At 39.0% G+C, this 13,230-nt stretch overlaps 1 protein-coding gene across 8 annotated transcripts in view; it reads left to right on the forward strand.

The window, feature by feature from the left end:
- SYT1 (synaptotagmin 1) overlaps positions 1-11,666 on the forward strand; it is a 355,715-nt gene extending 344,049 nt beyond the window's left edge. For all 8 annotated transcript variants that reach the window (XM_083807427.1, XM_083807422.1, XM_083807428.1 and 5 more), the window contains 2 exons: positions 3,614-3,747; positions 8,525-11,666. In XM_083807427.1, the coding sequence (XP_083663553.1) occupies positions 3,614-3,747; positions 8,525-8,731 (341 nt within the window). In that variant the 3' untranslated portion in view covers positions 8,732-11,666. The remainder of the gene's footprint in view (positions 1-3,613; positions 3,748-8,524) is intronic.
- Positions 11,667-13,230: the final 1,564 nt, after the last annotated feature.

Here is a 13,230-nt window from a genome sequence, read left to right on the forward strand (position 1 = left end):
AACTGTTTACATCAAAGTTTATAGGCTGCCTTGTATAGGTGGCGAGAAATAATATGTTGGGGTACAATCCATTTGACCAAAGACAGATATCTGCTCTGGAATGAGATAATTATCCAGAGTACATAAATAAAAATGTTTTTTTAGTTTCATTGGGATTGGATGTAGACATTTACACAGGGTCAAAAGAATTCTGCCTTTGTGCCCGTGCTATGCACTTAGCATACAAATTATCATTGCTAGTCTGTAATATCAGTTCTGTCATCCTTACTAGTCTCACTTGTTCAATAAGACTATTTACATATTAAAGCATTATTCAGCATGAGTAATGGTGCCACAATTGAGGTTACGTTGCAAGTAGAGAGATGTTTCCATTTGCACTAAACCTTATCTCAGAAAAATTACCAGAGACTGGTGCTTCTCAGAGTTTCTGCTTTCTTTTGGTTATCCTTCCATGGTGGAACAGAACCTGTCTTTTTCAGAGGTTTATTTGTGAAGTTGCAGGTATCAGTTTGTCTGTGCAGGTTACAAACAAATAGATTACTGGAAAGTTAATGGATTTAGGGCTAATGTGGTGGGGTATGGGAGGAGAGTGTAACTGAAGATAGTGCAGTGCTGGAGAGGAGTCAGATATTAGATGTAGAAGAATAAAGAGAGGAGAGAACTAGGTAAGACCAGGATACTTCAAGAAACAGAAAGTAGATGTGCAATCTAATGAGGATAAACTCAGTTAAAATCTCCACTGTCCATTTGTATACTTGAGCTGGACACCTCATTCTGATTTGCTCTGTTTTTGTATATAGTTATATACATATATTAGTTATACATATATACATATATTACTTATATATATATTATATAGTTTTGAGTATAGTTATTTAATACTTTCGCCTAAAACTAGAAAAGAAGGAACATGGTTTCAGTTAGTTTTTTTAGTTTTTTAATTTGTATTTGGTTTGGCTTGACAATTTCACCCTATGTAGAGAAAACCTGAAGCTATTATATCACATGGTATGTACATGCATGCTATGTACCCTTCTGTGCTCCATTTGGGACCTCTGCCACTGACAGCTGCACTACGGGGGCAACCTGGTACCACTTGAATCTTTCCCACTGAAAAATTGGCATTTCTCTGAGCCTAACTCAAATCCCTGGACGGACAAACATAAGGAACTGATTAGAACATGAAAAAGAAACCACAAAACCTATCTTCTTTGCCTTCCTGTGGCCATGAGTTATCCAAGGTCAAATTTTGCTATAATAACAGCAGAAAGATAGAACATCTGTTAAAGTCAATAGAAGCAATTATTTAAAGTGTAGGTACATGTAGTCCCCAAATATTCACTTGCACTTGAATTCTAGGTTTAAAAAGTTTCTTTCCAAAATATGGAATGTTTATCTAGATAGCAATGTATTTGTGTTGCTATATAAATCATTGCTATAGAGTTCCTTATAGGCATATGAATAATCATCAAATCTGTGTATATTTTCTGTGTATAAACACAGGTCAATAAATGATTTTCTTATATTGACTACATTTATTTTAATAGAATTCTTCATTTCTAATCCCCTTAATAATAATGTATTACTGAACTGTTTAGCCTCCCAGCCCAGCCTAGTTACTCAAATTATATTTTAACAGCATTATATCTAATTTCCATATCATAACACACTACCACTGGCTCCTTGACTACTGAAATTTCTTACTATATATTAGTTATAACTAAAACATCATTTGTGCATGTCAAAACAATTGTGCACTCAGCGTAGAGCCTGAGCAAAAGTAACCAGGTAGATGAGCTTTTCTCAAGAATCAGCTAGTGTTGAAGCAATCCAGGTCTGCCAGCTTTCCACCTTCAAAACACAGTATGCCATGGTGTTGAACCCAGTATTTAAAAAAAAAATAGAATTCTGTTGTCTTTTTGCTAGCATTTCTGCTGTTCACATTTCTGCTCTGCCCTTATTCATACATTGTGCAGTCAAAAGGAACCCTTGCAATTCCCTATGTAGCCTAGAGCATAAAACTACCCAGATTTAATTTGTATTTGAACTCGTGTCATTTGAGGGAGAAGGAATCTTAACCCTCTGTGATAGAGAGCTCATCACAAACACTGAGAAGCTATTTCAGCTGTATCGGGAGCCTCATTCTATTTCTAAGCTAGAATTTGTATAATCTCTTCTCACAGCCATTGGATCTTATTATACCCTTGTCAGCTGACTTGAAGAGTCCACTACCAAAGTTATATTCCCTTTGGAGGTAGTGTAGACTGTGATCAAGTCACTCCAGTAACTTAACTGTCCTGAACTCCTCGGTCTTCCACAGTAAGGCACATTTTTAACAGCGGAATGCAATTACTCTCCTCAGATACTCCAAGCATGAACTTCACTGGAGGGTCATAAAGCATGGTTTGCTCATAGTGGTAATATTTAATTTCAGTGTTCATTTGTGGTTCTTCTGTGCCCCATCCTTTTCTCAGGAGAAGCCCTTTCCTGTGATAGCTTGCATTCAGGTTCTCTTAATATTTGCCACACTTGACTTGTGGTTGATGGGTGTTTCGTACAGCTCCTACCAACTCACTAGAGGGATGGCTTGCCTCAATTCCATCATAGTTCAGCTGCCTAAAGATAAAGGGGTGCATACCTAAATTTTGGTGACTGTACCATACAGGTTGTTGAAAAGGATGAGCATGAGACTCTTCAAATGGTGCTTTATGGTAGGCCTAAACAAAAACACAAGCTCAGTGAAGGTATTGCTAATTAACACCGCCATGGAAGAACTGCTAGTTCATTCTCTAAATGGCTCTTGTAACAGATTAAAGACTGATAGCGCTGTTTTTTTAAGCAGGCGAAATTTCCATTGGAAGTATAACCACTGAGATATCACTTCATGGCAGTAACTTCAATGAGTTTTGCTTGTGCGAGGAATACCTGATTAGGTACTAAATCATTGCTGTTACTTAGCCACCAGAAGTCATACAAAATAAGAATAGGATTTCAGTAGGGAGCAGCAAAACCGATTCATAATTTATGCTGATATGGCCTGAACCTTACTCCGGCTGCATGCAGCGCTAAGATAGAGAAGTAGTATTGGTGGGGCAAAGTCCCTTCCTGCCTCATGCCCTGGCCGTGTGCTCTGCGCAGCTCCCCGGGGAGCTCGGGACAGGAAAACCCACAAAACATCACAAGGGAGTGAGGGGAGGAGTAGCCAGCCTCTAGCCCCGCGCACACCCTGCCTGTATTCGGCAATGCTCAGAGCTCCGTGGGAAACCCTCCTCACAGCACTAAGGCCCATTGCTAAGACATGTCGGCAGTTAGTAAATAATGTTTCAGTAAAAACGTTTCCAGGACAATTAATGAACTGCAGAACAAAGTTAGGTGGGAATTTACTCTTCCCTTGCGCTGTTAAGCAGACAGTGCAATAAATATTTTGCACCTTTTCCATTGGGAACACTTTGCAATTGTATAGGAGTTTTTCTACAGTGGAAACTAAGACTGTTAAATTGCAAATTGCTTGTTGCTATTTTTTTTCATCAAGTCTGGAATTTGTGGGATTAAAATCTGTAGAAAGTGCACTGAACTACCTTTCTTACCTCTACTTCTTCTCTTGATTACTTAGATCCCTATGTGAAAATCCATCTGATGCAGAATGGTAAGAGGCTGAAGAAGAAAAAGACCACAATTAAAAAGAATACTCTGAATCCCTACTACAATGAGTCTTTCAGCTTTGAAGTACCATTCGAGCAAATTCAGGTAATGTCAAACAGTGTTTTGTCTTCTCTCTGCATTCCATTTCTCAGCCCTTATAAATATTTAACAGGACTCGTGTTAATTATCACGTGTGCATGCCTTCATTAGCACCTAGGTGCCAGCACTGTGCTACATTAGATGAGTGTGACTGCTTCAAGAGGGAAATGATAAAATGCACAGTATTTATGAAGCTTTGATTCATCAGTGAGAAATGGATAACTGACATTTTATGTTAACAGAAATGGATTCTGAAAAAAAAAAATCCACAGGGAGATAGCAAAAGAATGTGCCTGCAAAAAATATATAGGGATAGAAGAAAAGGCATATAGAGTAATTTCCTCCAAATTATTTCAAATAATGCATCAATATCATTGATCATATTTGTGTTCCCTGCATTTTTAGGACCTGTTTGTTGAAAGCACTGTAACATCGCTCTTTAGTAAAACACATTTTGTAATCACATTTTTTTCCAGTTACCCACCAAACAATTAGAACTTTTTCAGTGGTTTCTACATCTCTTGGAAAATAGAGATTTGAGAATCTCAGGGGTAAGTTTGGTTCAGTCAGGTTCAGGGATGAGTCAGGGTCTGTTTCTTGTCAGCTCGGTGGAGCTCTAGTAGTTCTCTGGATGCTGTTCCCAAGGATTTCAGTGTTTAAAACTAGGAGGCTCAGAAGCCAGCACGCTGAGCTGGAGGTTGCCTACACTAGCAGTGTCATCTGTTTTCAGGGACTCAGATGCCTACCTTTGAGCTACTGGAAGTCAAGTCATCTCTCACTCATGAGAGTGAGATTTGACTTCTCAAGCTAAATAACGTTTTCTCACAAGAGAGGTGGTCTTCTTAGCCATCTCAGGAGACATATAGAAAATCTGCACTGAGTTCAGTCCCCTCCCTAAGTGAATTTGAACCTTGATCTGCAATGTCTTAAGCAAGTATTTTTGTCACCTGAGACTATGGCTTGTTTTGGGAGTGCAACACTCATTATTTTTCATAAATAGCTAAGTATATGATTGACCACAGTGCATCAGTTCATCTGTTTGTTGGGGGGATCACTTGGAAAGGGCAAGACTGATCTTGGATCTGATCTCTGAAATGTAAGCCACGTAATGATAAGTTGGTACAGGCCACCTCCATTTTTGTTAAGTCTTACCTGCTAGTGTTAAGCTGTTATTGTTCTGTTGCTCACTTGTTAGAGTGTTCATTGTCAGGGAAAGATGCAGTGGTTTAAATAACCTCGAAGGAGAAGAGAATTGCATGGTGGCATCCCACCCTCCCAGAGGGAACCTGGGACCATGCAGATGTTAAGCAAAATAATTTCTTTTCTGGATGGAGCTCAGTATGGAAAGTCTACTTTCAGGGGCCTCCCAGGTTGAATGACAATAATTAAAACAGTCTGGGAATACATGCTTTTGTGGGCTTTAAAAGAGGTCTATGTACAAGCTAGGTGCCATCAGTTAACACTGATGCCATTTAAATCCTCATGTAGCAAGACAATGACAGCCAACAGACATTTTCAGGGAAAACTGCAATGCAAATAGGGACATGCAGCCTCCTCTTGATTAGATGAGAGCCTGGTAAGGGTTTTAAGAATCTATATCTTGGGTTCTGATAGCAGTTGTACTGGAGAGAAGTCCAGCAGCTAGGGCCTACATTTCAACAAAAGCTGTGTGCTTGCCTTTTATTGACTTGGTACTGACAAAGGTAATAAAGCTAGACAAGATGAGGCACTGGGACTTGGATGCATGACTGTCCCTTTCAGGAGTTTCTTCATACCCCACAGCATGTACAGATGTCTGTGGAGTCTAGGAATCAAAAGTGGGAAATCCACTGGAGCCTAATTCCCACTGATTTTAATGAAAGCTGGTCATTGTGCCTGTGAAAAATCTCATAACAAGCACCGAAGAGCCAGAGGCAAAAAAGATCAATCACATCGAGCCTCTCTGGAATGTCTTGATTTCTGAATAGGGACAGGACTGGGGAACCTGAATAGATACCTCCAAGTTATCAAACATGTGCTTTGGCATGATTACATTCTGTGGGTACTTGGCCATTTTGCTTTCTGATCCTGTCGGTTTTGTAAGGTGGACATAGACCTTTCATAAAGTGTTGTAGTTTAGCTGTCTAAAATTTTGCCGCTTTTTTGATAAGTATGTGAGAATAATTATGGCTATTTTCTTCAACATGTAGCTTCAATTTAAAATCTGTAATTATGGACTTTGGTCATATGTCAATTTATTTTGTAATTAGTTATAAAAGAATATATTTACAAATTATTTCAATATAGTTACTATAGCAATTTCATCATTAGAAAAACACATTTTAAATGCTATTTAGACTTAGTATGGTAAGAATTATTTTGGGTAATTCATGTAAAAGTCATTAAGAGACTTTCAGAGACAATTAAAAATAATGGTTATATAAGTTTTGTGATCATCGGAGAGCAAAGAAAGAGCTGATGGAGGGAAAGCAGCTCAATAGCAGAACATCTATGTAATTTAAAATGGGCCAAACAATTTAATAGCAAATATGGACTTTGACTCTTAAGTGAAATAAGTGTGTAAGAAAGTGGGATCTTGAAAGACGATGTGAGAATACCACTGGGAAGTCAAACCCTGTTGTTAACAGGGAAATCAAGCACGTGTTTCACCACTTTTGAGACAGACCACATCTGTAAGTAGCAAAGTCTACAGGCGCTTTTACTCCAAAGAATGCCTAATCATGCCAAGGAAACTACTAATCCAAATGTGTATTAGCAGAGGTAGTGCTTTCTACTAGCACCTGTTGGTTTTTTGCAGTGCAGCTGTTCCTTTAATATAAAGTACAAAAGCACAGAGATGCTTACATTTCTCTGTAGGTTTAAGTCAGAGACCATGAAGTGAAAATCATCCCAGCGTTAACCATCTGAGCTAGCTGTTCTTGCATCTTTATAGATCAAAAAAAAAAAAAAAGTGTCTTTTGTTTACAGTGCTCACTGTTGCGTTATGATTAACAACAACAACAAAAAAATCCAATAGTAACTTGCTCCCAAGCTTCTAGGTACAGCAGGAAACTTTTTTATACTGTAAAATGATACTCGTGTCTACTTTTTATATCTGTGATTGTATCATGCATCTAAAACATAAATGTCCATTTGGGGAGGTACCATCAACATTAAAGTGAGTATATTGCAAACAGCAACACAGAAACATCATTTTGGCATCTAGAAATACTTGCTTCAGGATATTGTCATATATCCTGAGTGCTCCGGGTAGAGAGAGTCTTGAGTTTGATGTACACTTTTGTCATCAGCAACCATATAAATACTTTAGTGCCTGTTGGAATCATCTCTTTCTCTGGATCAGAGAACTACAGAACCTTGTAAGTGAATGGACTCTATAAAATAGACCTCATGAGTCTGGTTTTGCAGGTATGCTTAAGCATTAGTTACTTTTAAAAGATAAATCCTATTACAAGCAAAAAAAATAATCATGCTAGTAAGAAATCTAGATTGCACACATATTTAAATTTTAAAAATTTATGCTTGAGAATAAAAGATTTTTCTGGAAGAAATGTGTTTCTGTGCATTTCTGCCTCCAGTTCAGAAAGCTCACATTGGCATAAGGAGCTGTGTGTGTTTATCATGGGATGGAAAGAAGTCAGGAAAAGAATTGTATGTTCATCTTTAAAAGAAAGTCCCCGAGGAGAAGCATTTATAGTTAAGTAAAATCAGCCCAAGGCTGTTTAACATTTTAGATGCTGTTGAGGAAGAACACCACTCCACTGAAGGAGTAGTTGTTTATGCTGCTTCGACAAATATTAATGACCTGATGGAGAGGAATGCGTGTGTGTGCACGCAAATGCATACGCAAATGCCTGGCTTGAACACCACCTTTCAATGTGCCCAGTCCAAGTGAACAAAAAATGGTCTCTGAGCTCTGACAGATGGGCTCCCACAGATTTTGTGGGCAGTCTAACCCTGTTTGCCAGAGGTTACCATTCCTGCAGCAGAAGTGGCACCCCTGCACCCATCGGCTCAGCCATAGGCCAGACTTTACTGTGCCTGGCAGCACCACTATGTCAGAGCCCTCAGACACAGCAGCTGGTCCTTCTTTCCAGCTCCCCTGAGTAAACAGCCTATTTTCCTGACTCCTTTTATAATGTATATATACTATACACAGTATATACACATACTTATGATTGTGCATGCACACAGATATGTACTTATCTATATAGCAACTGTAAGGGCTATCTTTTGAATTTCCCTGAAAGCATGCTAGCATGCTAGATAGATGGGACACAATTGTTTAGAAGAATAAAAGCAAAAAAACAGAATATAGTACAACAGTGAAAACGATAACTTGGGGCAAAGCCATTTCTGAATTGTAAGTGCTAAGTTTAACTTACTTAAACAATAATGATGTGTTAAATTGAGCTACTTTTGAATTAGCTTATCTTAAGACTTTTAGCTCTACAGATTTCTAGCAGCCTGATTCCTCAGTAACAACAACAGAATCTATACATTGCTAATCTGTTAAAGGAGAAATGCAACCTCGATTCCCATGTGAAGCTCTTTGATGCAAGGGTGTGAATTTCAAGTTAATGTGTAGGTTATGAACGTAAATGCATTTGGAATGCTGACAAGAAGCAAAGACAAGAGTTTGAATTTGCTTATGGCTAGGGGAACATGCACTTGCCCGCTTCTCATCCATGGAGTCTCAATTGTTTGTGCCCATGCCGAGATTCATCCCTGCCTGCCTGCCCCTTCCTGTCATGCTCACTGGTTTTTCTCTGTCTCCTTGTAGAAAGTGCAAATTGTTGTGACTGTTTTGGACTATGACAAGATTGGCAAGAACGATGCCATCGGGAAAGTCTTTGTGGGCTACAACAGCACTGGAGCGGAGCTGCGGCATTGGTCAGACATGTTGGCCAACCCCAGGCGGCCCATTGCACAGTGGCACACCTTGCAGCCCGAGGAGGAGGTAGATGCCATGCTGGCAGTCAAGAAGTAAATTAAATTAAATTACATTAAATTATGAAGAAGAAGAAGCCTTTCTGCATTTGCCCACATAGTGCTCTTTAGCCAGTATCTGTAAATACCTCAGTAATATGGGTCCTTTCATTTCTAGCCATGTGTTCCTGACACAGATCAGTTGTACTTTTAAATTCCTGTTTTAATTTGCACAACTTTAAATGTAGAGAGCCTTCTAATGGCGCTTCATTTCACCACTGCCCCCCCAGATCTACTCTTCTTTTAAGCAATATGATGTGTAGATAGAGCATGACAGAAATTATTTATTGTATCACACAGTTGTATATATACACCAGTATGCTGAGAATTTATTTCTAGTTTGTGTATTTGTATGTTGTAAGCGTTTCCTAATCTGTGTATATCTAGATGTTTTTAATAAGATGTTCTATTTTAAATTATGTAAATTGACTGAGATATAGGAGAGCTGATAATATATTATAGGGTAACTATTGTATCGTCTGCATTCCAGAAAAAAAATTCCAACTTGTAAGGCACTAGTAGTGTTACACTGACATCTTAAAGGACAACTTAAATCTGAGCTTTCAACTGGACCATTCTAATAACACGCTATGCGTAATCTTGGAGGGGCACATCCAATTTGGTAGACTTCTTTCACGGGCAACTTAGCATGATCTGAGCAGCTCCATGGCTGACCTCAAGGAGATGTAGCCAGAAGCCAGGATATAATTTTTTTGTATATATTCCAAAGCAAACACATAACAGACTGAAATGGCTTTTGATTGAAAGCCGAGGAAGCAGTTCCATAGGAGGCAATGATTTCATCTAACATACAAAGTAAGAACATTCTAGAGGTTGTGCAGGGAGGGGGGGAAGGGAGGGGGGAGATGCAGCGGTCGTGAAATGCTGCCATGAAAACAAGAGTAGCTCTCCGTTATCACCTTTATACAAAATTTGCATACTGTGAATTCCATCCACGATTTCACATTATAATGAGTTTGCACATTAGACTTTGTAACAAAATATTTTATTATACTAACTCAGATTAGAAGGAATGCAGAATATTTTTTAGACACAGCCGTGTGAGTTTATTATACAAAATAGTTTCATGGTAAACAGACAGTATTGTAATCCCATCAGAAGATGACAAAATTTAGCCATAGTTCTAAATGCACTTCAAAGTAAGCCAAAAGAGAACAGCTAGTGACCTTTTATATACTATTTATACTTAAGTTTTAATTTGTCCTTTAAAAAAAAGTGAAAACAAAGAACAAGTTCTAGAAAACTGAAGCAACCTCTTCTGTATACTAGATGCTCGTTTCAGGAGGAGTTTTTAAATGTTTTCAATGTTATTATGTAGTAAATGGCACTATTATGAAGCTATTAGTCATTCCATAAGAGTCTTGAAAGACTGCTCTGTGTATCACTGTGACTGCCGTGTGTGCTTAGAAATGTAGTTTTCTCAGTGGATAGCAATCAATTTATTCCGTAGTGATATTGTAATAATACTGCCATTCCCTTCTACTGCACTGCCGAAGGAATGCATAGCACAAGCAGTTCTAGTTATTACGGACCAATTTAGAACTGGAGAGCTATGCAGGGGACAAGGAGGCTATATTGAATGGGTTGACCACGCAGCATTTTGTCAAGCCCTGTGCAATATTCCACATTTCCAACCTCCTTCTCCCTCGCCCCCTGCCGCTTTACTGTAGATAATCATCTTACGGCTAGCCAGCATGTCATCTCAGCTTGTACCATCTCATCAAGTCAGTTAGGGCATCACTTCTATCTCATGTACCGTCCTTTGAGGCCTCTTGCTTATCTTTCCAAGCTGTGAATATATTTATAATGCTTTGAGAAGTTCATTATTTTCAGTCATGCAAACTACCCCAGAAATGCGGAAATGCTATACCTTTTGGAGGGAGGCATGAGACATTAATCAGTGATGTTCTTCTCAATTGTATCTAAAAGAAATTATTGTAAAAAAAAAAAAAAAAAAAAAGAAAAAAAAATGAATGTAATCAGGGAACTGTGTGCTGAAAACGAAATTTTTCACCCTCCCTCAAGACTTTGCTTCTGAGAGAGGTGTGACAGTCTGAGAGGTCAGTGCAGTGACAGCCAAGCTCCAACATTTTCAGTGCATGCGGAGGGTAAGAGAAGCAGCAAAGAAGTGGGAGGAGAGTAAAAATCTGGATCTCTCCCCACCTCCAAAAGTAGGAATAGCAAGACCTATTTTCTTTCTTTTTTACATGAAACATGGAAAAAACACAAGTGAGACATTTTCTGATAGAAACAGGCGCATACATGCAAAGCATCGAGCTGGAATACTTAAAAATCTTGATCTTGAGGACCAAACCCCACCAAAGAGGAGAACTAGACAGTCAGCTTTCCAGTGTAACAGCAGATACTCAGCTTCATGGTCTCCAGCTTTCAGTTGTTCATTCAGGATAGCTGCAGGTTCAAACTGCCAGAACTGATTCATTGTGTTAAGGTATTCTTAATGCTTTCTCTTCCTACACTGCCAGACTGAATGTCACCGCAGAATTGGTTTGTAAGGTACTATGATTCTCAGAGACTGAACCTGCTATATGACCAAGATGACATTTTCATCCTCAAAGAAGCCACATGTACCTTTCTGACAAAGCTGTGTCAAGTATTAGAATCTGATGCTGTAGAAAGATCCTAGTTGCCTTTGTGTATATTTACTGCCTGCTTGAGTGTTTCTCTGTGTGGGTTTTCTCTGTATCTTGTAGAAATGTTTGGGGTGTTTTATCCTGCCATATCGCTCGTGGCCCGCGAGCTGACAACTTTAGCCGTATTTTACCTTCATTTTTGATGAGGTGGTTTATATTTTGTTTCACTTTGTGTAGTGACTTCCCACAGTAGAGTTTTCCAATTGTCGTTAAAATAACATACATATTACACAGATATTCAATAAAAATGTTTTATTTCCTGTTGATGTTTCAGTGTTTCTCTTTTGATCTATTTTAGAAAGACATTTCACTCTTGGACCTTAGTACAATCATTAACTTGGAAGTATAGTAAGTGCAGTGGCACAGCGCCTTTAGAGGGGCTGTGAAAGCTGCTTTCCCCTGCATGGCCCAGCCAGCAGTTCTCCAGGAGGTGAATTCTCTGTCTCTATTGTAGATGAAAGACTACTACCCTGTTTTCCCAAGAAGTCTGATAATTTGCAACAAAAAACATCATTTCCTATCAAAAAATAGACTACCTTCTATACCATGACCAGAACTCCAAGTAGTTACCTCTGCAGTAAGTACTCCTCCAGACAGTTGTGATTAGAGAGTTGTTTGTTTGGAGAGAGATGGTATGTTTTAACTTACATCCAAAAGCTACTTCTAATGCTGACCTTAAAATCATGTCTCTTGTAGACTAAAGATCAGTAAATAAGAGATAAAAACATTACATGGGGAAAAAAAAAAGAAAAAAAAAAAGAAAAAAATATGTGAAGAAGTGAATCCACGGATGAAAAGTGATTGAAAAGCACTGTGTTAAAAAACAGCTGAAGTTCCTGAGCCTACCAAGAGAAACAGTTCAAAAACAAACAAAAATTCTGTAGCCCTGTTTGTTTTATGTAACATGCAACATTTTCCACAGCAATCCCTTCTACCTTTGCCTTTTCCTCCACCTCAGAAGAAGTGTTATCATTCCTGTCAGGAACCACACTGTGGTAATTACTGATATGCATCATTTTAACCATACTTATCTGCCATTGCCTGCATCAGGCCTTACTAAGAGCTGGAGCTCATTACAGGCATTTTCAGAGTTGACCCTTTTCCCTATTCCCACTGCTCAGAAACTGCTCTTTTCTCCCAGATGTTCGGGTTTTTTTCAGTCTAGAGTCAGTGAGCACCAGACAGACCCATGCCACTTCGGTCATCAGCGAGTGAGAGCAGGCCGACGTCTTCTCGTGGGCCTGGTGGGTTTGCCAGCGGTACTCTTCCAGATTGCCAATGACTGGGGTCATCGTCTGTGACTCGTCTGCCGTGAGACGCTGCCTGTTGGTCTGCAGGAGCGAGGTAATGCTCTTGTAGTGCAGTGCAGTTCCCCAGAGATACAGGCAGGTACCATGTTATGGAGGTATGAGATGCTGCTGCTCCTTTCCTCGACATAAGCTGTTGCATCCTCAGACCAAGCATGTGATTCCCTAAGAGCATCACTTTGCTTAACAGCAGACTGAAATCTATGAAAGTCGATAAAAATACTTTTGATCCAGGCTCTATATCTAACAACCATTTTGGCTGATCTTGAGAATACCAAAACACTTTGTCAATCAAAAACAGTTCTTCCAACAGGGCTAATCAGTTAAAGCCAGTTATTACAACTAATGTAAGGAAAAATGCTTCATATAATAGCTGTTATACTAAGTGAGAAATGCAGCAAAAATTACCAATTTTATTCAGCTCATTTAACCCCTAATCAACTGTCAAGAAAAACATTCTTCCCAACTGACAGATTGTTACCAAAGCAAAGGATCTACATCTCTCGATCTCTTTTCACATC

Source organism: Anser anser (assembly GCF_964211835.1).
Source record: "Anser anser genome assembly, chromosome: 1".
NCBI classification, from domain to species: Eukaryota; Metazoa; Chordata; class Aves; order Anseriformes; family Anatidae; genus Anser; species Anser anser.